The following is a 23,865-nucleotide window of genomic DNA, read 5'->3' as shown; positions in this document are numbered from 1 at the left end:
CTCCTCCCGAGGTGCTGGTGACTCCAAAACGAGCTCCGTTGGGTTTGATCCCGTTCCTTTATCCTGCTAAACGGGTGGCGTGGCCTCCGGCCCGGCCGCGTGTTCCGCGTTCCCTCGGCGCTCCGGCAGATCCGGGCGCGGAGGTGACGGGAGAACGAGCCGGGAGGGTCCGGGCGGCTCCTCCAGGGGGTTTTTCAGTCGTGGCCCCCCCCAAAATGTTGAGCTGCAGTTGGTGATTCCATCCGGAGAGCGGGAACGGGCTGGAATGGCCTCCCTGCTCCTGCCGCCCTCCGGGGACGTACCAGGGCCCTGTTTGGGGCCCCAACTAATTAATTCTTTTAGGAATAAGCTAATTAGTGCTTCTGTAGCCGCCTGTCGGGGGTGGGGGTGGAGGGGAGCGAGGGGTCCCCGGGCAGAATTGGGGGGTTGAGGCTCTGGCTGGTTCCTGCACCTCCTCTCCAGGACCGGCGGCTTCCGCCGATTCCTCCCCAAAATCCGCGTCCCGGTCCCCAAAACCCGGCAGTTTGGGGCAAACCCTTCCCCAGAGGCTTTGCCTTTCGGGAGAGGGGGTGGTGGGTGGATCCGGGCGGGTTTTGGGTTCGTTTTGGGTGGTTTTAGCAAACCCAAGGGCAGCCAGCGCCTCGCTCCTGCCCGAGGGAAGCTCCAGGGCTTTGGCAGCTCCTGGCACGTGGGGGAGAAAAAAAGGGACTTTTGGGGGCTGAGAGGGGGCTAATTAACTCTAAAATACAACTAATTAACCCCAAATCATAACAGAATGAACCCCCCCTGGAGTCCCTCGAGCTTTTTATCCCGGTTCCCTCATGATCTTGGGGGTTTGTGTCAGAGGGGGGAACGTTTCGATGGAATTATTCAGTGCTTTGGGGGCTTTTTTGTATATTTTGCTTTTCCGAGGCGTTCTCGGTTCTCTAGTTGATATTTTGAGCTTTTCCCGGGAATTCTGGGGACAGGTTTTGGGCTCTGCTGCCGCCGGGCCGGGGATCAAACGCTGTAATTTGCTTAAATCCCCCCTTTTTTCCCCCCTCTCCTGTCTCGGTGCAGGTGATCGGTGCCCCGGGGTAGGGCTGGACAGGGAAGGGGAAGGGGAAGGTGAGGCCAGGGAAATGAAGGAAGAGGTAAAATTAAGAAGGTGAAGGGAAAGTAAAAAAAATGAAGGGAGAGCTTAAAAACAAAAGGGAAAAAGTAACGGCGAAGCTCTGCAGGAAAAAGGTGAAATAAGGCTCTGTTTGGGGTAAGTGGGAATAATTCGGGGAATAACGACCAGGCTCCGTGACACTTCCAGCTTTTCCAGCACCTCCAGCCAGTGTTTCCTGCTGCTGGTCCTGAATTAACTCACTTTGTCCCCTCCCTGTGCAGGTTTCGGGGGGGTTTGGGCTCAGTTTCCACTCGGAATGTCCCTGTCGGGGGTGAATTCCCTCTCGCCCCTCCACTCTCAGCTGCTTTCTTCCCAAATCCAGACCCTTTGGGGGTGGAAACGCTGCTGGAAGCAGCCGAGGAGCGTCAGGAGCTCTGTTTACTCCAAAAGCCGAAACGCAGCGGGGACTGGGAGGGCTGGAAGTGGTGGAGGAGAGAAGGAATTTGGGAAAAACGCGTTCTTGGGGACGCGGCCGGGCTGGCTCGGCTGCCTCCCGGCAAAGGAGGGACTTGAGGGGAGAATGAAGGATTTTTAATTCCCAAGAAGCCCGAAGCGGTTTGGTTTTTTTTCTTTTTAAAGGTGAAAACTGCACGTGCCGGGAGCTCCGGACGGGGGGAATATTCCTGTCAGGTTTTTTTCGGGAGAGCTGAGAGCGAGGGCAGCTGTCCAGGGGGATTTTGGTGTCGGGAAAACCTTCACACTCCGCGGCCTGGGCTCTTTCTTCCCAGAGCTTGCGCTCGAGGCATTAAACGACCCGGTTTTTTTTAGGAATAACGGTGCTTTTTGCTGCCTGGAAATGCAACTCCTGTCCCTACAACTCCTTCCCCGGATCGGGGGCCGGGCGAGGGGGGGGGGAAAAAACCCCTCAAAAATGCTAAAACCCGCAGGGCTGGTGTTCTACACCAAAATACTCATTTTTTAAGCGCGTTTCTGAGGCATTAACGACGCTGGTGCTCCGGGGGGGGTCCGTCGGTGTCGTGACCAACAATAAAAAAGTGCCTGTTTGGAGCTCGCCTGGTCGTGTCCTTCCCTCCCACCTCAGGGCTCTGTGACCCATCCCGCCGGTTTTCACCCCAAAACAGCACACTTACTTCAGTTTTGGATTCAAAAAAAAAAGCAAAACGCGTTTTTGAGGTCGAACCCCTCCGAAAAAGGTGTTTTTGAGGTCAATCCTCTCCAAAAAGAGGTGGTTTTGAGGTCAAACCCCTCCAAAAGAGGCTTCTTTGAGGTCAAACCGCTCCAAAAGCCGGTCGTTTTGAGGTCAAACCCCTCCGAAAAAGGTGTTTTTGAGGTCAACCCCCCCCCCCCAAAAAAGCAGTCTTTGAAATCGTTTCCCTTGGTTCCTTGTCAGAGAAGAATCTTACCGCTGAGCTCCTCTGCTCAGGTCCCCCCGGGAGTTCCCTCAGGTGTGTCCCCTCAGGTGTGTCCCCTCAGGGGGGTCCTCTCAGGTGTGTCCCCTCAAGTCTGTCCCCTCAGGGTCCCCTCACGGGGTCTCCTCAGGGGGGTCCCCTCAGGTGTGTCCCCTCAGGTGTGTCCCCTCAGGTGTGTCCCCTCACAGGGTCCCCTCAGGTGTGTCCCCTCAGGGTCCCCTCAGGTGTGTCCCCTCACGGGGTCCCCTCAGGTGTGTCCCCTCAGGTGTGTCCCCTCAGGGTCCCCTCAGGTGTGTCCCCTCAGGTGTGTTCCCTCAGGTGTGTCCCCTCACGGGGTCCCCTCAGGTGTGTCCCCTCAGGTGTGTCCCCTCAGGTGTGTCCCCTCACGGGGTCCCCTCAGGGGGGTCCCCTCAGGGGGGGTCCCCTCAGGTGTGTCCCCTCAAGTCTGTCCCCTCAGGGGGTCCCCTCAGGTGTGTCCCCTCAAGTCTGTCCCCTCAGGGTCCCCTCAGGTGTGTCCCCTCAGGTGTGTCCCCTCAGGTGTGTCCCCTCAGGTGTGTCCCCTCACGGGGTCCCCTCAGGTGTGTCCCCTCAGGTGTGTCCCCTCAGGGGGTTCCCCTCAGGGGGGGTCCCCTCAGGCCGCCCCCCCCGCACCGGCCCGTTCCCGCCACCGCTCTCGGCCCCGCCCCCCGCACACCACCCTCCCTCCGCCCCCTCCCATTGGCGCCGCCTCCTGCCCATCACTCCTCTCTGCCCTCTCCCATTGGTCCGCGCCCTCCGCCCCCCCCTCGGCCCCGCCCCTGCTCCCTGTCCATCACCCTCCCTCCACCCCCCTCCCATTGGCTCCGCCCCCCGTCCGTCACCCCCCTCCGCGCTCTCCTATTGGCCCGCGCCCGCCGCGCTCCTCCGGTGGCCCCGCCCCCCTCCCCGGCGCGCGCGCGCCCCCCAGCGGCGGCGGCCCCGCCCCCGCCGCAGTCCCGGCGCCGCCGCTCCGGCCCCGCTCCGGCCCCGCTCCGGCCCCGCTCCCGGCCCCGCTCCGGCCCCTCCGGCCCCTCCCGGGCCCCCGCCGGCCGGGCCGGGCCGGGCCGCGCCCCCGAAGCACCGCCCCCGGTAAGAGCCGTGCCCGCGCCGCGCGGGGATCGGGGAGGGAGAGGCGCCGGGCCGGGCGGGCCGGGCCGGGCCGGGCGGGGGCGGTGCCGGGGCGGGAGGAGCCGGGGTGTGCGGGGGAGAACGAGGCGGGCGGGGGGGGGCGGCGGGACGCGGTGACCCGGCCCCCGCCGTGTCCCCTCCCTCCCGCCCGGCCCATTGTGTGCAGACAAAATGGCGGCGGTGAGTGAGGGGAGGGCGGGGGGCGCGGGCCGGGCCCCCTCACGGACCCCCCTCGGCGGCCGCCCCGAGGGACGGGGCGGGGGCGCGCCGAGCCGGAGGGAGCGCGGGGGTCTCCCGGGGCTCCCCCCCGAGCCCCCTCGCTGCCCGCCGCCGCCGCCGCTTTTGTTCGCGCCGCGTTTGCAAATGGCGGCAGCGCCCGGCGGCCCCCGCGCCCCCTCCTCACCCTCCGCGCCCCCTCCTCACCCACCGCCTGCTCCCCCTCCTCACCTCCTGTATCCTTCCTGCATCCCTCCTGTGCTCCCTCCTCACCTCCTGCATCCCCCCCGTGCTCCCTCCTCACCTCCTGCATCCCTCCGTGCTCCCTCCTCACCTCCTGCATCCCCCCGTGCTCCCTCCTCCCTCCTAACCTTCCTGCACCCCCCTGTGCTCCCTCCTCAACTCCTGCCATCCCCCCTTTGCTCCCTCCTCACCTCCGGCATCCTTCCGGCAGCCCCCCGTGCTCCCTCCTCACCTCCTGAATCCTTCCTGCATCCCCCCCGTGCTCCCTCCTCACGATCCTCCATCCCCCCCGTGCTCCCTCCTCACACCCGCATCCCCCGTGCTCCCTCCTCACCTACTGCAAATTCCCCCCCGTGCTCTCCCTCCTCACCTCCTCCATCCCCCCCGTGCTCCCTCCTCACCTCCGGCTCCCCCGTGGCTAACCCAAATACAACGATACACAACTACCATCCAGAAAAAAAGGAAAAAAAAGGAACAAAAATTTTATAGTATTAGTTTTATATATATAGTTTTTATTATAATTCCAGTTTTGATCTCATTTTTTTTTTGTTAATTTTTTATTTATTTGTTTTTTTATATATGTTTGAGTATTTCCCTCCGTGCTCCCTCCTCACCTCCTGCATCCCCCCGTGCTCCCTCCTCACCCCCTCCATCCCTCCGTGCTCCCTCCTCACCTCCTCCATCCCCCCTGTGCTCCCTCCTCACCTCCTGCATCCCCCCTGTGCTCCCTCCTCACCTCCTGCATCCCCCCTGTGCTTCCTTCTCACCTCCTGCATCCCCCCTGTGCCCCCTCCATCCCCCCTGCATCCTTCCTGCATCCCCCCTGTGCCCCCTCCTCACCCCCTCCATCCCCCCTGTGCTCCCTCCTCACCTCCTGCATCCCCCCTGTGCTTCCATCCTCACCCCCCTGCATCCCCGTTGTGCTCCCTCCTCACCTCCTGCATCCCCCCTGTGCTCCCTCCTCACCTCCTGCATCCCCCCTGAGCTCCCTCCTCACCCCCTGCATCCTTCTTGCGCCCCCTCCTCACCCCCTGTCCCCCTCCTCACCCCCCAGGCTCCTTCGGGGCCCCGCACACGTGTGGGGTTGGGGTTGGGGGTCCCTGGAGGGGTTTTGAGTGGGGCTGCTCCTTTCCTGACCCCTTCAGCCACCCCTGGGGGGAGAGGTGTGTGTGTGGGGGGGGTCACGGAGGAGATGGGATCATCCCACCTCTTCCCCCCGCAGGCCACCCCGTCACAGCCTGGAAATTGGGGTCGGACCATCCCCTTTGGAGGGAATTTGAGGGCCCTCTCCCCCCTCAGGACCGGGATCCCGCTCTCCTCCCCGCGGTTCTTCCCAGCCTCCCCCTCTGCTCCCTCACAATTCCCGCTGTTCCAGCCTGTTATCCGTGCCTGCTCTGGTTGGGGATGGTTTAGGAACAGAACAATCCCTTCTCCATGGCCTCGTCCCCCCCCCTCGCTCCGGGATTCCCGCTGGAATCCAGGCCCCCGGATCCTCCCCTGCGAGGGTTCCGTCCCGGGCAGGCACCAAAACATGGATAAAAGTGACCAGTTCTTCCCTGAAACCCAAACACAGCTTCGCCTGTGCCGGACTTTCCCGTATTTAGGGCACAAATTCCAGCCTTTTCTCTCCTCCATCCTCCCAACCCCACGTTTGGGAGGGTCAGGTCACTCAGGAGGCTCCATCCAAGCGGGAATTTGGTGGATTCCCGCTGGGGGAGAGCGAGGCAGGCAGAACTCCAGGCAGGTGGAATTCCAGAGTTTCTCCTGCTGGATCTCCAAGGCAGGATCAGGATCCTGGTTTAACTGATCCCGGGGTTCTTTTCCCCAAGAGATGCGACTCCAGCGGTGCTGCGGCGTCAGCTCCCGGAGGGGGATAACGGGATAACGCCCGTCCCAGGACCCCTGGGAGACTCCCGGGCTGTTGGGATGTTTCTGACCGTCGGACCAACCTGCTGGAATTCCAACCCTTTCCCTACAGGGCCTGGAGGGGGTTTTAAGGACAATAACGTGTGTCCGGAGCGCGCGGGGCGTTTGGGGCCAGCCCGGAGCGGGAGGCGCTGGAAACGCCGGGAGATGCCGTGGGGATCCTTGGGAACAGCTCTCCCTGCTCGGCTGGTGCCAGGCTGGGGTTAATTACGGTTGGATCCAAACTGATCCCGCTGTTGAATCGTCCTGGGGACGAACTGGCAGGATTGGGATCGGGGGGGGGGTTTCCTTGGCGTGGAATCCGCGCGGCGGCTCCAGGGAAGGAGTTTTCCCGGGTTTTTTTTTTTTCCTATTGCTGGTTTTGAGCCCCAGGTTTGGGTGGGGAGATTCCAGTGGGAGAAGGCCAAGGAGTCTGGTTTGGGGGCGAGGGAAGCTCCCGGAAAAGGGAAGGGGGTTTGGTTGGGAGCACTGGGATAACGCCGGCGGGATCCACCCTCTCCAGGTGGGGTTTGGATTTGTTGGGGTTTGGTGGTAGAAGGAAGTGGAGCAACTGGTGGAGGCGGAGGAGGATGATCTTCATCACCCTCAAGTGCCGAGGGCCGGCGTTTTCCAGCGCTTTTCCACGGCACTTCCCAATCCTTGGAGTCACCGAGAGCCGGCGGGCGTTGCGGGGCCGGGCGGGGGCAGGTGGGGGGAAATCAGGACTTTAATTAACTTTATTGGGTCCAATTAACAGCCCTGGATGGGGCAGGTGCTGATCCTCAGCCTGGCCTCGTGGGAATGATGCCGGAGCCGATCCCGGCGGGCACGAGGCGGAGTCCGGGGCAATCCCAGGATCCAGACGTTCCTCTGCTCCGAGGAACAAAGCGCTGGAATTGGAACAAAAGGCTCTGCTGCCCCGGCTGGGGGTGGATCCCTCTGAAAGCGGCTCCTCGGGCAGGAATTTGGTGTCTTTTGGGCTGAGTCTGTTGAATTTTATGAGTTTTCAGCGCTGACTTCCCACCCGGATTTGCTGCTCGGAGTTTATCCTGGAACTTCCTCCGGGAAAACTCAGGGAAGAGACTCGATGCAGCCTCTGGACTTGGGTTGTTTCTTAATTAACAGCCAACGAGGCGACTTTGGGGCTGTGAAATGGATTTGGGGTAAAACCAGGGATCTGGCAGAGGGATCCATGCTGGGATCTGCCTGTGGATCTGGCAGAGGGATCAAGGCAGGGATCTATCCCTGGATCTGGCAGAGGGATCCGTGCTGGGATCTGCCCCTGGATCTGGCAGAGGGATCCGTGCTGGGATCCATGCTGGGATCTGCCTGTGGATGTGGCAGAGGGATCCAGGCAGGGATCTATCCCTGGATCTGGCAGAGGGATCCGTGCTGGGATCTGCCCCTGGATCTGTGCTGGGATCTGCCTGTGGATGTGGCAGAGGGATCCATGCTGGGATCTGCCTGTGGATGTGGCAGAGGGATCCATGCTGGGATCTGCTTGTGGATGTGGCAGAGGGATCCGTGCTGGGATCTACCTGTGGATCTGGCAGAGGGATCCAGGCAGGGATCTATCCCTGGATGTGGCAGAGGGATCCGTGCTGGGATCTGCCTGTGGATCTGGCAGAGGGATCCGTGCTGGGATCTGCCTGTGGATCTGGCAGAGGGATCCGTGCTGGGATCTGCCTGTGGATCTGGCAGAGGGATCCATGCTGGGATCTACCTGTGGATCTGGCAGAGGGATCCGTGCTGGGATCTGCCTGTGGATCTGGCAGAGGGATCCGTGCTGGGATCTGCCTGTGGATCTGGCAGAGGGATCTGTGCTGGGATCCCTGTGTGAGGAGCAGGAAGAGAGGCACAGCTGACTCTTCCCTCGTTTGGTTCATTAATTAATTAGCCATCCTGGAGCAGCAGAGGGTTCTGTCTGGTTTGGGGACGGGAGCAGGAGCTTTAGGGAAAATCTCATTTCATTGGAAAACCTCTTGGGAACAAGAGGGAATAAGGGATTGGGCCCTCAGAGGGGTGTCTGTGCCCTGTAGGGCGCCGAACCCTCTGGAAGCATTCCGGGGGACACCCTCCGGCTCTTCGGGATACAAATCCTTGGGAGCAGAGACCTGGGCTTTGGGCTGGGAGTTGGCATCCCCGGAATGGCCGTTCCCGCTCCCCAGCCCCGCTCACCCGGCTCCCCGTCCCTTCCAGCTCCCGGAACGCCGCGGTGCCGCCCCGGTCTCCCCGCTGGAAAAGTCCACATAAACGCCTCTGGAACGCTCGGAGGGACGTCGGGAAGCAAAAATGGTAAGAGACGGGGGGGGATTCCCGCCCGTGGGACGGCCATTTGTGTCCCGGGGCACCCCTGACTTGTCCCGAACTCGTCCCTTGGCAGCGCCCGATGCGGATCTTCGTCAACGACGACCGGCACGTGATGGCCAAGCACTCGGCCGTGTACCCCACGCAGGAGGAGCTGGAGGCCGTGCAGAACATGGTTTCCCACACGGAGCGAGCGCTCAAAGCCGTCTCCGACTGGATCGACGAGCAGGAGAAAGTCAGCGGGGAGCAGCCGGAGTCGGAGTCCATGGAGACGGCGGCCGAGGAGGAGAACAAGGAAGGAGGGTGAGGAGAACAAGGAAGGAGGGTGAGGAGAACAAGGAAGGAGGGTGAGGAGCGAAGGGCGCCGCCGGCATCCCTGAAAATCAGGGGGGGGGAAAAGTTGTTTTCCTTGGCTGTGGGATTGGGGGGAATCAACTGACGACTGTTGGGGGTGGGTGTGGTAAATCCATCCCTGGTGAATCCCCGTGGATCCGTCCCTTAGGTCGGGTGGGGCGGTGCATTCCGTGGGGTTTGAGTGTGTGCTGTGTGTTTTCAGGGATCAGAAGGCCACGGAGCAGCTGACGAGGACCCTGCGGGGCGTGATGCGCGTGGGGCTCGTGGCCAAAGGCCTCTTGCTCAAGGGGGACCTGGACCTGGAGCTGGTCCTGCTGTGCAAAGACAAACCCACGGCCAAGCTCCTGGAGAAAGTCGCCGACAACCTGGGGGTGCAGCTGGCGGTGAGTGGGGCCGCCACCGGAATTCCTTTGGGGTCGCTCCGGTTCCCGCCTTCCGGCTCGGGAAAGTCGTTTTCAGTGGTTCTTTGGGATTGTTAAACGAACTTCTCATTGATCAGGAAAGGTTTGGGTTGGAAGGGGCCTTGGAGCTTATCCCATCCCACCCCTTCCACCAGCACACCCTGCGCTATCCCAGGTTGCTCCAAGCCCCGTCCAACCTGGCCTTTGACGCTTCCAGGGATGAGGCAGCCACAGCTTCTCTGGGAAGCCCCAGCCCAGCCCCTCCCCACCCTCACAGGGAGGAATTCCTTCCCAGTATCCCATCTAACCCCGCCCTCTGGCAGTGGGAAGCCATTCCCCCTGGTCCTGTCCCTCCAGGCCCTTGTCCAAAGTCCCTTCCCAGCTCTCTTGGAGCCCCTTTAGGAGAGGGCCTTTAGGCTCCCCCCAGGAGGGGCTCTAAGGTCTCCCTGGGGCCTTCCCTTCTCCAGTTGAACATCCCCATCTCTCCCAGCCCGTCCCTGGAGCAGAGGTGCTCCAGAGCCATGGAATCATGGAATGGTTTGGCTTGGAGGGGACCTTAAAGCTCCTGCATGTCCAGGGATCTCCAACCCTCTGCCGTGGGCGGGCAGACACCTCCTGCAGCTCCAGGCTGCTCCAGGCTGCTCCAGGCTGCTCCAGGCGCTGGGCTTTGGCCGGGAAGGGCCGCGGGAAGTCTCCCGGCTCGGGAGCTGAGCGGGGCCGTGGCGTTGCAGGCGATCACCGAGGACAAGTACGAGGTCATCCAGTCGGTGGGCGACGCCGCCATCGTCATCAAGAACACGAAGGAGCCCCCGCTGAGCCTCACCATCCACCTGACGTCGCCCGTGGTCCGGGAGGAGCTGGAGAAGCAGCTGGCCGGAGGTACGGCCGGCCCGGGCCCGGCAGGGCGCGGCGGAGCACCGGGAAAGCGTGCTCTTCAGCTTCAGCCGGAGCCCGGCAGCTCCCTCTGGGCCAAATTCCAGCCAAAAAAAATTCCTTGGTTCCGCCAACCTCATTACGGTCCCCGGTTGCGGTTCATCCGGGCCGAGCGCTCCGAAGCTGAGGAGCACCTTTCACGTGGGATTTTGCTCTTTTGATTTTTTTATTTATTTATTTATTTATTTTCCAAGTATCGTTGTTATTTTATCCTTTGTTTTGGTTCCACTTGGGCCTTTAGTTCACTAATCCATCATCTCGTTGTATTACTCGTGGTTTGTCCCCGGCCATGTCAGTGCAGTGACATGAAAATAGAAAGCGGATTTGTTTAAAAAAAACACCCCCCCCCCCAAAAAAAACCACCACCCTCTCGAAGGCTTCTTGTCCGAGGAGTTGCATGTCCATGAACCGGGGATGTTCCGGGATGTCCCCCCGGTGTGTGTTGCAGCAGAACCACGGGTGTGCTCGGGGCCCCTCCCGCGGCTCTTCCAGCACCTCAGGTTCAGTTCTCCGGGAAGCGATGCAGAGTTTTGGATAAAGTTAGCTCCTCCAAATTCCCTTTGGGGTCAACAATTCCCAACAACCGCTGGTTGTTCGCTCCGATTCCGATGGGCTCCGTAGGGCCGGCGGGTTCCCCGCTCTGCACTAGCCTTATCTAAAACCCTGATCTCCAGCAGCTTCGGGCGACTTTCAGGCCCTTCCTCAGTTTTGCTGCAGCACAGACCGGGGCCCTCGTTGTGCTCTTGACTGTTGATCTCTGGTGTTGATCTCTGACCTCGTCTCCGAGCCTTCTAGTTTGTCGATTTTAGGGACGCTGGACCTTTGACCAACAGGACGTTCTCTGTCGCGGGCCGGGGCCGGGGCAGCCATCCTTCCGGGCGGAGGGTTCCCTGGATCCCCTCCCCTCCCGCCCACACTCCGGGCGCAGAGCCGGGGGTCACGCACCTTAAATTCCCCCCGGTGACCCCTCCCGGCCTCGCTGCCGCCTCTCCATCCGGCAGGGATCTCTGTCCCCTCCACCGAGCCTCTCGCTCCTCCTCCTCCTACCTTCTCCTCCTCTTTCTTCTCCTCCTCTTCCTCCTACCTCCTCCTCCTCCTCTTCCCAGAGCGCATTCCAGCCCATCCATCCCTGGGAATTGAGCTTCCCCCCCCCTCTCTGCAGCCGCACGCCCGCCCGGGGCGAGGCCGCGCGGCGGCAACGCCGCAGCCCCTTCCTTCCCTCCCGCTCCCGGCATCCCGGCAGGATTCTTTGGGAGCCTCAGCTGCCCGTTAGGATGCTGCCTCCTCCCCCTCGGCCCGACAGAAGCCCCTTGGTCAAACCGTGCCTTGTCTTCTTATTCCATCCACGACTAGAAACGCTCTCAGTCACCGACTCCCCGGACGTTCTGGACAGGCAGAAATGCCTTGCTGCCTTGGCGTCTCTGCGCCACGCCAAGTGGTTCCAGGTTTGCATTTTGTTCTTATATTTATCTTTAAGTAGAAACATTGGTAAACTCTTTTAAGGGGCTGAGTGTTTTTCGGAGCTGGAGTGGCCGCTCGGAGGTGCCGGACTTAGCGGCTGTGGGCGGCACAGCTGCTAAAGAGGCGCCGCGGTGACACGTTAGGAGCCTTTTTTTGTTTTTGGTACGGAGCAGCCGCGGAGCTGCTGCTTTGTGTGAGGAGTCAGGTCGGCGTGGCCGTGCCCTCGGCTTGGTGTGGCCGTGCCCTCAGCTCGGCCGTGCCCTCGGCGTGGCCGTGCCCTCGGCTTGGTGTGGCCGTGCCCTCGGCGTGGCCGTGCCCTCGGCTCGGCCGTGCCCTCGGCGGCTCCGGGCGCGGCTCCGGGCGCGGAGCTCCTCCGGCTTTCCCCTCGGCAAAGCAGCACCTCGAGAGGGACTGGACGGCGCGGGCGGGCGCGCTCGGTGAATCCCTCTGTGGTTTCGGTTCCGCTTCCAGGCCAGGGCCAACGGGCTGAAGTCGTGCGTCATCGTGATCCGAGTGCTGCGGGACCTCTGCACCCGCGTCCCCACCTGGGCCCCGCTCCGAGGATGGGTAATTCCCTCCCTTCTCCCGTTCCCAGGGGGTGGGAGGGGGGGTGGCAGCGTTTCTCCGAGCTGAAGGTCAGCTCTCCTCTTTCCCAAGTTTCCAAGGCACGGCCCCTTTCCCAAGTTTCTACGGATGAGCGACGTGTCCGCCCTTAGAGGCACAGAGCGGGCGTTGTGCGGTGCCAGTCAGCCACCAGCACAGTGTTAATTGGCTTATCAATGACCCACCACATTGTTAATTGCCTTATCAATGACCCACCACATTGTTAATTGGCTTATCAATGACCCACCACATTGTTAATTGGCTTATCAATGACCCACCACATTGTTAATTGGCTTATCAATGACCCACCACATTGTTAATTGCCTTATCAATGACCCACCACATTGTTAATTGGCTTATCAATGACCCACCACATTGTTAATTGGCTTATCAATGACCCACCACATTGTTAATTGCCTTATCAATGACCCACCACATTTTTAATTGCCTTATCAATGACCCACCACATTGTTAATTGGCTTATCAATGACCCACCACATTGTTAATTGGCTTATCAATGACCCACCACATTGTTATTGGCCTTATCAATTACACTTCACATTTTTAATTGCCTTATCAATTACCCTTTGCATTTTTAATTGCCTTATCAATGACCCACCACATTGTTATTGGCCTTATCAATTACACTTCACATTTTTAATTGCCTTATCAATTACTTTTTGCATTTTTAATTGCCTTATCAATGACCCACCACATTGTTATTGGCCTTGTCAATGACCCATCACGTTTTTGATTTCCCTATTAATGACCCACCACATTTTCGATTGCCTTCTCAATGACCCACCACATTTTTAGTTGCCTTATCAATGACCCACCACACTTTTAATTCCCTTATCAATGACCCACCACATTGTTATTGGCCTTGTCAATGACCCATCGCATTTTTAGTTGCCTTATCAATTACCGTTCACATTTTTAATTCCCTTATCAATGACCCATTGCATTTTTAATTGCCTTATCAATGACCCCCCACACTGTTAATTGCCTTATCAATGGTCACTGCCATTACTTGCTTCAGCAGTTATTCACTCAGGTTGGTATCAAATTGCTTTATTGATTACCTACTCACATCATTATCCAATTGCTTTATCAATTACCCGTTCCTGTTATTATCAAATTGCTTTATCAGTTATCAACCCACGTTATTATTGAGCTGTTTTCTCAGTGGCTAAACCACGTTATTATCAAAACATCTTATCAGTTATCAAATCCCGGTGGTGGGGGTTTTATCAGCTGTAAAATCTCGTTAACAGCAGATTGTTTTATCAATTATCAAACCACGCCATTGTCGTTGGCAAGTGGCTTTATCAGTTATCAAATATCAATTATCAAGTCACATTATTGTCAAATAATTTCCATTAGTTTCCAAGTCACATTATCAAATAGTTTTATCAATAAGTATCAATTATTTTAATGGCATTATTACAAAATATTTCTGTCGGTTATCAAGTCATGTTATCAAATAGTTTTATCAGTTATCAAATAATTTTATCAGTTACCAAACCAGGCCGTTCTCAGATCGCATTAGCAACTTGTTCTATCAATTATCAATTAATTATCACCTTAACCCATTGTTGTATCAGTTATCAAACAGCCTGGTACCATCAGCTCGTTGTATTAATTATTTAATCACGTTGATATCAAACTGTTTTTACCAATTCCCGATTTCCACAGCCTGACTCCTCTCCTGCTCTGGGAACTGGAAGCTGCTCCCTGCTGGGTCCCTTTCCTGGAGTCCCTTTCCTGGGTCCTTTTCCCATGGTCCCTCTCCCAGGATCCCTCTCCGGGGTCCCTCTCCTGGGATTCCTCACCCTGGATCCCTCTCTGGGGTCCCTCTCTGAGGTCCCTCACCCGTGATCCCTCTCTAGGGTCCCTCTCCCAGGATCCCTCTCCGTGGTCCCTCTCCTGGGATTCCTCTCCCAGGATTCCTCTCCCAGGATCCCTCTCTGGGGTCCCTCTCCCAGGATTCCTCTCCCTGGATCCGTCTCTAAGGTCCCTCTCCCAGGATCTTTCTCTGAGGTCCTTCTCCCAGGATCCCTCTCTGGGATCCCTCTCCCCGGATTCCTCTCCCAGGATCCTTCTCTGGGGTCCCTCTCCCAGGATTCCTCACCCAGGATCCCCCTCCCAGGATCCCTCTCCTGGGATTCCTCACCCAGGATCCCTCTCTGGGGTCCCTCTCCCAGGTTTCCTCTCCGGGGTCCTTCTCCCAGGTTTCCTCATCCAGGATCCCTCTCTGGGGTCCCTCTCCCAGGATCCCTCTCTGGGATCCCTCCCCTGGAGTCCCTCTCCAGGGTCCCTCTCCCAGGATCCTTCTCCGGGGTCCCTCTCCCAGGATCCCTCTCTAAGGTCCCTCTCCCAGGATCCTTATCCGGGATTCTTCTCCCAGGATCCCTCTTGGGGGTCCCTCTCTAGGATTTCTCACCCAGGATCCCTCTCTGGGATCCCTCTCCCGGAGTCCCTCTCCCAGGATTCCTTTCTGGAGTCCCTCTCCCAGGATCCCTCTCTCAGGATTCCTCTCCCAGGATCCCTCTCTGGGATCCCTCTCCAGGTCCCTCTCCCAGGATTCCTCTCCAGGTCCCTCTCCCAGGATCCCTCTCCCAGGATCCCTCTCTGGGATCCCTCTCCAGGTCCCTCTCCCAGGATTCCTCTCCAGGTCCCTCTTCTGGGGTCCCTCTCCCAGGATCCCTCTCTGAGGTCCCTCTCCAGGGTCCCTCTCCCAGGATCCCTCTCCAGGGTCCCTCTCCCAGGATTCCTCTCCAGGTCCCTCTCCCAGGATCCCTCTTCTGGGGTCCCTCTCCCAGGATTCCGTTCTGGAGTCCCTCTCCCAGGATCCCTCTCCAGGGTCCCTCTGTGAGGTCCCTCCCAGAGTCCCTCTCCCAGGATTCCTTTCTGGGGTCCCTCTCCAGGTCCCTCTCCAGGTCCCTCTCCCAGGATCCCTCTCCAGGATCCCTCTTCTGGGGTCCCTCTCCCAGGATCCCTCTCTGGGGTCCCTCTCCAGGGTCCCTCTCCCAGGATCCCTCTCCAGGGTCCCTCTTCTGGGGTCCCTCTCCCAGGATCCCTCTCCAGGATCCCTCTTCTGGGGTCCCTCTCCCAGGATCCCCCTCCAGGGTCCCTCTGTGAGGTCCCTCCCAGAGTCCCTCTCCAGGTCCCTCTCTGGGTCCCTCTCCCAGGATCCCTCTCCAGGGTCCCTCTTCTGGGGTCCCTCTCCCAGGATTCCTTTCTGGGGTTCCTCTCCCAGGATTCCTTTCTGGGGTCCCTCTCCCAGGATCCCTCTCTGGGGTCCCTCTCCCAGGGTCCCTCTCCAGGTCCCTCCCAGAGTCCCTCTCCCAGGATTCCTTTCTGGGGTCCCTCTCCCAGGATCCCCCTCCAGGGTCCCTCTCCCGGGGTCCCTCCCCCGGGCTCGCCGTGCCCTCCCTCACGCCCGTCCTTGCCTTGCAGCCGCTGGAGCTGCTGTGTGAGAAGTCCATCGGGACGGCCAACCGGCCCATGGGCGCGGGCGAGGCGCTGCGCCGGGTGCTGGAGTGCCTGGCCTCGGGCATCGTCATGCCAGGTGAGCCGCCCCGGCCGCCCTTCCCGCCGGGAAGCGGCGCCGGGAGGAGCACGGGGGGTGACGCGGCGACCGGGCAGCCCCTCGCGGTCTGGGCGCGCCGGGAACCGTCCCCGCCCTCGGGACGCCGGCTCAGAGCCTCCTCAGCCCCGTAGAGAGAGGGAGGGACCGCTCGGCTCCCGGAGAGGTCGGGAGCAGCTTCCCGCAGAGTGTCCGTGGAAACGAGCCCGGGGAGTCCCGCCCAGAGTGCCGGACCGTGGCCGGCCGCGCTCTCGGAGCGTTGTCGCCGCCCCAGGGACTTTAGTTCAGTCGCTTTAGAGAGACCCGGGATAATTCTCTGCATATCTTCCTTGTTTCCTGCCTTCAGATGGTTCTGGTATTTATGACCCTTGTGAAAAAGAAGCCACTGATGCTATTGGGCATCTAGACAGACAACAAAGGGAAGATATCACACAGAGTGCTCAGGTATAGTGTGACCTCCAGACCTTGCGGAATTCCCCGGCTCGCCCGCCGCTCCCGGCCCCGTTGGCCAACGTAGACTAGTGCCCCGTGGCCGCCGGTGGCCGAGCCCGGGCCGCCCGCACGGGCCCCACGGGGCGCGGAGCTTGGCCTGAACCAGAGCAAAGAATCAGGTGTTGAGGAGTGACTTGCCCCACCGCCCCCCCCCGGCCCCCATTTTTGGGTTAAAGCCCCCAGAAACGGTCAATCCAGAGAGTCCCGCGAAGGGCTGAGGATCGGTGTGAGGGCGGGCGGGGGCTGCGGGCGGCGGGTCCCCCGTGGCCCCCCGGCTGACGGCCCGTCCTCTCCCCAGCACGCGCTGCGGCTCGCCGCCTTCGGCCAGCTCCACAAGGTCCTGGGCATGGACCCCCTGCCCTCCAAAATGCCCAAGAAACCAAAGAACGAGAACCCAGTCGATTATACTGGTACGTACTGGGAGGGGAGGGGACGGCCCCCGACCTCCCTCCCGGCTCGGGGTGGGGAGCAGAGCTTTGAGGGGCTGCCTGTGCTGGTCCCCCACAGTCCAGATCCCGCCCAGCACCACCTACGCCGTGACCCCCATGAAGAGGCCGATGGAGGAGGACGGGGAGGAGAAATCCCCCAGCAAGAAGAAGAAGAAGATTCAGAAAAAAGGTATTGAGTTAACGAGAGGTAGGTACAGACGGGTGGGAATGGGGGCACGGGGGGGTGGGAATGGGGGCACAGACAGGGGGAATGGGGGCACAGACAGGTGGGAGTGGGAGCACAGACACAGGGGAATGGGGGCACAGGGAATGGGGGCACAGACAAGGGGGAATGGGGGCACAGGGAATGGGGGCACAGACAGGTGGGAATGGGGGCACAGACAGGGGGGGAATGGGGGCACAGACAGAGGGGAATGGGGGCACAGACACAGGGGAATGGGGGCACAGACAGGTGGGAATGGGGGCACAGACAGAGGGAATGGGGGCACAGACAGAGGGGGAATGGGGGCACAGACAGGGTGGGAATGGGGGCACAGACAGGGGGAATGGGGGCACAGACAGGGTGGGAATGGGGGCACAGACAGAGGGGAATGGGGGCACAGAGGGATGGGAATGGGGGCACAGACAGGTGGGAATGGGGGCACAGACAGAGGGGAATGGGGGCACAGACAGGTGGGAATGGGGGCACAGACAGAGGGGAATGGGGGCACAGATAGGGGGGAATGGGGGCACAGACAGGGGGGAATGGGGGCACAGACAGGTGGGAATGGGGGCACAGACAGAGGGGAATGGGGGCACAGACAGGTGGGCTCAGGGGTACAGGACCTTGGGTGTTTCAGGGCTCTAAATAGGGGTGAGGGGATTGATAAAAGAACTTGAAACTGGGAGGTTTGTGCTGGTAAAACTGAGACCAAGGAGATCAGAAATTGTCTGGAATTGGAAAATACCACCAGGAACTGGTCTGGGATCAGAAAATACTGATCAGGGATGGTCTGAAGTGGGAAAATACGGGTCAGGACTGGTCTGGAATTGGAAAAGACCAATGGGAACTGGTCTGAAATGGGGAAAGAGTGATTGGAACTGGTCTGAGATAAGAAAATACTGATGGGAACTGGTCTGAATTGGAAAAGACCAATTGGAATTGGTCTGGAATGGGAAAAGACCTGTTGGAACTGGTCTAGGATGGAAAAAGACCTGTGGGAACTGGTCTGGAATGGGAAAAGACTGATGGGGACTGGTCTGGAATGGGAACAGACCAATGGGAATTGGTCTGGAATGGGAACAGACCCATCAGAACTGGTCTGGAATGGGAACAGACCCATCAGAACTGGTCTGGAATGGGAACAGACCAATAGGAACTGGTCTGGAATGGGAACAGACCAATGGGAACTGGTCTGGAATGGGAACAGACCAATGGGAACTGGTCTGGAATGGGAACAGACTAATAGGAACTGCTCTGAGTTGGGAAAGATTGACAGGAACTGGTCTGGAATGGGAAAAGACTGATGGGAACTGGTCTGGAATGGGAACAGACCCATCAGAACTGGTCTGGAATGGGAACAGACCAATAGGAACTGGTCTGGAATGGGAACAGACCAATGGGAACTGGTCTGGAATGGGATCAGACCAACGGGAACTGCTCTAAATTGGAAAAGATTGGCAGGAACTGGTCTGGAATGGGAAAAGACTGGCCTGGGAGTGGCAAAGGCCCATCAGGGCCGCTCTGAGATAAAAGATCACCAATTGCACCCGGTCCAAACCCGGGAACTGCCGGCCGGGGATCGCTTTTGGGTCCCGTCGGGCAGCCGAGCGCCCGCCAAGCGCCGCCTGGGTTCTTCCCCCAGAGGAGAAGCTGGAGCCGCCGCAGGCCATGAACGCCCTGATGAAGCTGAACCAGCTCAAGCCGGGGCTGCAGTACAAGCTGGTGTCCCAGACCGGCCCCGTGCACGCCCCCATCTTCACCATGTCCGTGGAGATCGACGGCAGCACCTTCGAGGCCTCGGGGCCCTCCAAGAAGACGGCGAAGCTGCACGTGGCCGTCAAGGTGAGAGGGGGAGCGGGAAAACCCCGGGAAAGCCCCGGGATGGGGCGGGAGCAGCTCGGCCCCGGGTGGGGAGGGGTGGAAATGGGGGCACAGGCGGGTGCGGGGCTGGAAGTGGGGGCACGGACAGGCGCGCCCGTGGGATTCGGGGAGCGCCCGTGGGATTCGGGGAGCGCCCGCGGGATTTGGGAATGCCGAGCGCCGGGGTCTGGTGGGTGGGGCAGGCAGGAGCCCCTGGAGCCGAGCAAGGCCCCTGACCCCGCTCTGCCTCTCCAGGTGTTGCAAGACATGGGGTTACCCACCGGAGTGGAAGGCAAAGACTCCGGGAAGGGCGACGAGTCGGCGGAGGAGACGGAGCAGAAGCCGGTGGTCGTCGCTCCTCCGCCCGTCGTCGAAACGGTGTCGACGCCCACGGCGGCCTCGCCCCCGGCAGATCAGACCCCCGAGGTGAGCACAGCGGGGGGGACACAGCCTCGGGGTGGGGACACGGCCTCGGGGGGTGGGGGGACACGGCCTGGGGGTGACCGTTGGTTCTCCGGGTCGCGGGTAAAACCTGAGGCAGACGTGGCTTCGTGGCGTCGCTTCCCAAAGGATGTGTCAAAGGGAGAAGCAGCTCCGGGCCCGCTGGGGGTTTCTTCTGGGGGTTCAGCCGCCCTTCTCCCCTTGCAGAACGTGAAGCAGCAGGGACCAATCCTGACAAAGCACGGGAAGAACCCCGTGATGGAGCTGAACGAGAAGCGGCGCGGGCTGAAGTACGAGCTGATCTCGGAGACAGGCGGCAGCCACGACAAGCGCTTTGTCATGGAGGTGAGGAGGGGGCACCTGGGCTCCATCCCCTTCCCAGGAGCTCGGATCATCCCATCCAGGGCGGGTCGGGTGGGAAAAGAGCTTGGGAAGCCCCCTCATCCCACCTTCCCAGGAGTTTAAACCTTCAAACCCAAGTGGTTCGGGTTGGGAAAGACCCTTCAAAGCTCATTAATGGGCCGGGGGGCAGAGCCTCATCCAGCCTCACCCGGAGTGCTCCCAGCTCTGGGATTGCCCATAGGCACCATAGAAATGCTTCATTTTCCCAAGTGGCCCCATCTTTTGGTGCCCTTTCCCGCTGACCCGGGCGGTTTCCTCCCTTCCCAAGGTGGAGGTGGACGGGCAGAAGTTCCAAGGCGCCGGCTCGAACAAGAAGGTGGCCAAGGCCTACGCGGCGCTGGCCGCGCTGGAGAAGCTGTTCCCGGACGCTCCCGTGGCCATCGAGCAGAACAAGAAGAAAAGAGCCCCCGTGCCAGCCAGGGGGGGCCCCAAATTCCCAGTCAAAGTGAGTAAATCCCCACCTCCACGGCTCTGGGGCGCAGCTCGGGGGGTCGGCGGCTCCGGCTCCGGGGTCTGATCCCTTCCTGGGGCTGGGAGTGGGGTACAGACAGGTGGGGAGAGGTGGATCTTGGGGCTTGCGATCCCAAAGCCCCTCAGGTTTTGTGGCGAACACCCTCCGGGTTCGGGGGCTCCCCAGTTCCCGGTCCCACCCCCGCGGCTCCGGGTGTTCCCCTCCGGTTTCCCGGAGGTGTTCTGGGAGGCTCTGGGTGACACCTCCGTCCTCTCTGTGTCTCTCTGTGCCCTCAGCAGCACAACCCGGGGTTCGGCATGGGGGGCCCCATGCACAACGAGGCCCCCCCGCCCCCCAACATGCGCGGCCGCGGCCGGGGCGGAAACATCCGGGGCCGCGGGAGAGGCCGGGGCGGCTTCGGCGGCAACCACGGCGGCTACATGAACACAGGTGAGGGCCAGACCCCCCCAGGGAGTGATACCCCCCCAGGGAGTGATACCCCCCTCTGGCATCCTGTCTGCAGCACCTGGAGGGGCCAGAACATCCCAGATGGGAATGATCCCCCTCTGGAACTGTGTCCAGAACACTTGGGGGGGCCAGAACATCCCAAACGGGAATGATCCCCCTCTGGAACTGTGTCCAGAGCACCTGGATGGGCCAGAACATCCCAGATGGGAATGATCCCCCTCTGGAACTGTGTCCAGAGCATTTGGGGGGGCCAGAACATCCCAAACGGGAATGATCCCCCCTCTGGAACTGTGTCCAGAGCACCTGGATGGGCCAGAACATCCCAAATGGGAATGATCCCCCCTCTGGCACCTGGATGGGCCAGAACATCCCAAATGGGAATGATCCCCCCTCTGGCACCTGGATGGACCAGAACATCCCAAATGGGAATGATCCCCCCTCTGGCACCTGGATGGGCCAGAACATCCCAAATGGGAATGAACCCCCCTTTGGCACCTGGATGGGCCAGAACATCCCAAATGGGAATGAACCCCCCTTTGGCATCCTGTCTGCAGCACCTGGAGGGGCCAGAACATCCCAGATGGGAATGATCCCCCTCTGGCATTGTATCCACACCACCTGGATGGGCCAGAGCCCCCCAAAACAGGGGGATTGATCTCCCCCTCTGGCATTGTGTGCAGAGCACCTGGATGGGCCAGAATTCCCCCCAACCCCCCCCATTTGGGAATGACCCCCCCCACTGGCTCCTCCCAATCCCTGTTTTATTTATTCCCACGTTTTCTGCCGCTGCAGGGGCCGGGTACGGGAGCTACGGCTACGGAGGGAATTCCGCCACCGCCGGCTACAGTAAGTGGTTGTTGTGAGGAGTGTTGGGATAGAAGGGAAAAATCCAGGAACGGTGATGGGGGAGAGCTCAACTTCCAGCTGTGTGGTGGGAATCATCCCCCCCCTCGCTCCGGAGTCCCCAGTGCTCCTGCTGGATCCAAATCCGGCCGTTTTCCCCCTGGGAATGGCCCCAGGGGACTCTGCTCACGTCCGGCTCCAGCCCCGGAGGCGACTTCGTTCCGGAGCCTCGTGTCCGCGCCAGGAAATCGGGATTTGCTGCGGAAGAGGAATAAAAAACCCGCCGTGGAAAAAGGGGGACGTGGGGGAGAATCGAGGAAACGAGCCCGAAATAACGGATCCCGCTAAAATCCAGGTGCCTCCAGGGGCTCTGGGAAACCCAACCATGGAGCGTGGGGGCGGAGCCGGGATCCGCCGTGGGTCGTCCCGGTCCTTTCACGCGGAATTCCGGGAGCGAAGCCCGCGGGATTTCACTCTTGGGCTCCTTTTCGACCAAATCTCCCCCGTCTCTCTCTCCGGATCCGGGGCGTCAGTTGGGTTCTGGTGGCTTTCGTTCCTCCAAAGGAAGTTTAGTTTGGGACGTGCCCAGTTTTCTGTGGAACGAGGGCTCCCCGAAGTTCGGGAATCGGGCGGGGAAGGAATCACTTGGGGAGCTTGGCTGTGGAACCCTCCACCCGTGGAATTAGCCCCGGATTGACTCCGATCCCGGATGGAATCACCGCAATTCCCAGAAGATAAACCGTGGAGCCGCGGAGTCTTTGTTCCCGTGGGATTCCTGCAGACCCAGGCGGGGATGTCGGTGTCGTTCCTCATCCCAGGAACGGGATTATCCCTTGTTTTGGAGCGTTCCTGGCTCGGCCTGGACGGAGTTTGGGCTTTGGAGTCGCTGCAGAGAATCGAGAGACGCGCGGGAGCGACGCGCTGGGGCCCTGGGACGGGGCTGGATGGGGGTCCTGCTGGAATCATGGGGGTCCTGCTGGAATCATGGGAATCCCATTGGAATCACGGGGATCCTGCTGGAATCATGGGAATACTGCTGGAATCATGGGAATCCTGCTGGAATCATGAGGGTTCTGCCAGAGTCATGGGGGTCCTGCTGGAATCACGGGAGTCCCACTGGAGTCATGGGGGTCCTGCTGGAATCATGGGAATACCGCTGGAATCATGAGGGTCCTGCCAGAGTCATGAGGGTCCTGCTGGAATCATGGGGGTCCTGCTGGAATCGTGGGAATCCTACTGGAATCGTGGGGGTCCTGCCAGAGTCATGGGGGTCCTGCCGGAGTCATGGGGGTCCCATTGGAGTCATGAGGTCCCATTGGAGTCACAGGGGAATCATGGGAATACCGCTGGAATGATGGGGGTCCCACTGGAATCATGGGAATCCCGCTGGAATCATGGGGGTCCTGCTGAAGTCACGGGGATCTTTGGGGGGGTCTCTCTGGAGGGTCTGGGAGGGCCGGACCCTGGTGTGAGGCCGATGGATGTGGCACTGGAAGCACCGGGACCTCATCCTGCCCCTCACCGGTGCCGGCACACGCCAGGAGTGGCAGTGGGATTGGGATTGGCAGCGGGATCGGGATCAGGAGTGGCAGCGGGATCGGGATTGGGATTGGCAGTGGGATCAGGATCAGGAGTGGCAGTGGGATCGGGATTGGGATTGGCAGCGGGATCGGGATCAGGAGTGGCAGCGGGATTGGGATTGGCAGCGGGATTGGGATCAGGAGTGGCAGTGGGATCGGGATTGGGAGCGGCAGTGGGATCGGGATCGGCAGCGGGATCGGGATCAGGAGTGGCAGTGGGATCGGGATCGGGAGCGGCAGTGGGATCGGGATTGGCAGTGGGATCGGGATCAGGAGTGGCAGTGGGATCGGGATCAGGAGTGGCAGTGGGATCAGGATCAGGAGTGGCAGTGGGATCGGGATCAGGAGTGGCAGTGGGATCGGGATCAGGAGTGGCAGCGGGATTGGGATCAGGAGTGGCAGTGGGATCGGGATCAGGAGTGGCAATGGGATTGGGATCGGGATCGGTGCTCTGACCCCTGACACTCCTCTCTCTGTCCAGGCCAGTTCTACAGCAACGGCGGCCACTCCAACTCGGGGGGCGGCGGCGGCGGCGGCTCCTCGGGCTACGGCTCCTACTACCAGTCCGGCGACGGGTACACGGCGCCGGCGCCGCCCAAGCACGGCGGCAAGAAGCAGCAGCACGGCGGGGGCCAGAAGGCCTCCTACGGCTCCGGGTACTCGGCCCACCAGGGCCAGCAGCCCTACGGGCAGGGCCAGTACGGCGGCTACGGCCCCGGGCAGGGCAAGCAGAAGGGCTACGGCCACGGCCAGGGCGGCGGCGGCGGCTACTCCTACTCCAACTCCTACAACTCGCCCAGCGGCGGCTCCGACTACAACTACGAGAGCAAATACAGTGAGTGCGGCGGGAGGGAGGGAGGGAGGGAGGGAGGGGTGGGTGGGTGGGTTGGTGGGTGGGTGGATGGAGGGATGGATGGGTGATGGATGGGTGAGTGGATGGGTGGAGGGATGGATGGGTGAGTGGATGGATGGATGGGTGGATGGAGGAATGAATGG

General features: G+C 60.5%; 1 protein-coding gene across 1 annotated transcript; it reads left to right on the top strand.

The window, feature by feature from the left end:
* Positions 1-3,589: 3,589 nt before the first annotated feature.
* ILF3 (interleukin enhancer binding factor 3) lies at positions 3,590-23,724 on the top strand (the record flags this gene model as incomplete). The annotated part of the gene is made up of 18 exons (XM_039391353.1): positions 3,590-3,630; positions 8,233-8,328; positions 8,417-8,643; positions 8,897-9,077; positions 9,827-9,974; positions 11,382-11,473; positions 11,961-12,056; positions 15,552-15,663; positions 16,028-16,125; positions 16,472-16,583; positions 16,681-16,809; positions 18,467-18,666; positions 18,940-19,110; positions 19,333-19,470; positions 19,796-19,972; positions 20,275-20,428; positions 21,239-21,292; positions 23,351-23,724. Coding segments are annotated over exons 2-18 (2,466 nt in total), but the record flags the coding sequence as incomplete, so codon positions are not given.
* Positions 23,725-23,865: the final 141 nt, after the last annotated feature.

This window comes from Pipra filicauda, unplaced genomic scaffold (genome assembly GCF_003945595.2).
Source record: "Pipra filicauda isolate LSUMZ 115617 unplaced genomic scaffold, ASM394559v2 scaffold942_size106905_pilon, whole genome shotgun sequence".
NCBI classification, from domain to species: Eukaryota; Metazoa; Chordata; class Aves; order Passeriformes; family Pipridae; genus Pipra; species Pipra filicauda.
The sequence above is the reverse complement of the archived record's forward strand: the minus strand, read 5'-3'. Positions and strand labels throughout refer to the sequence as shown.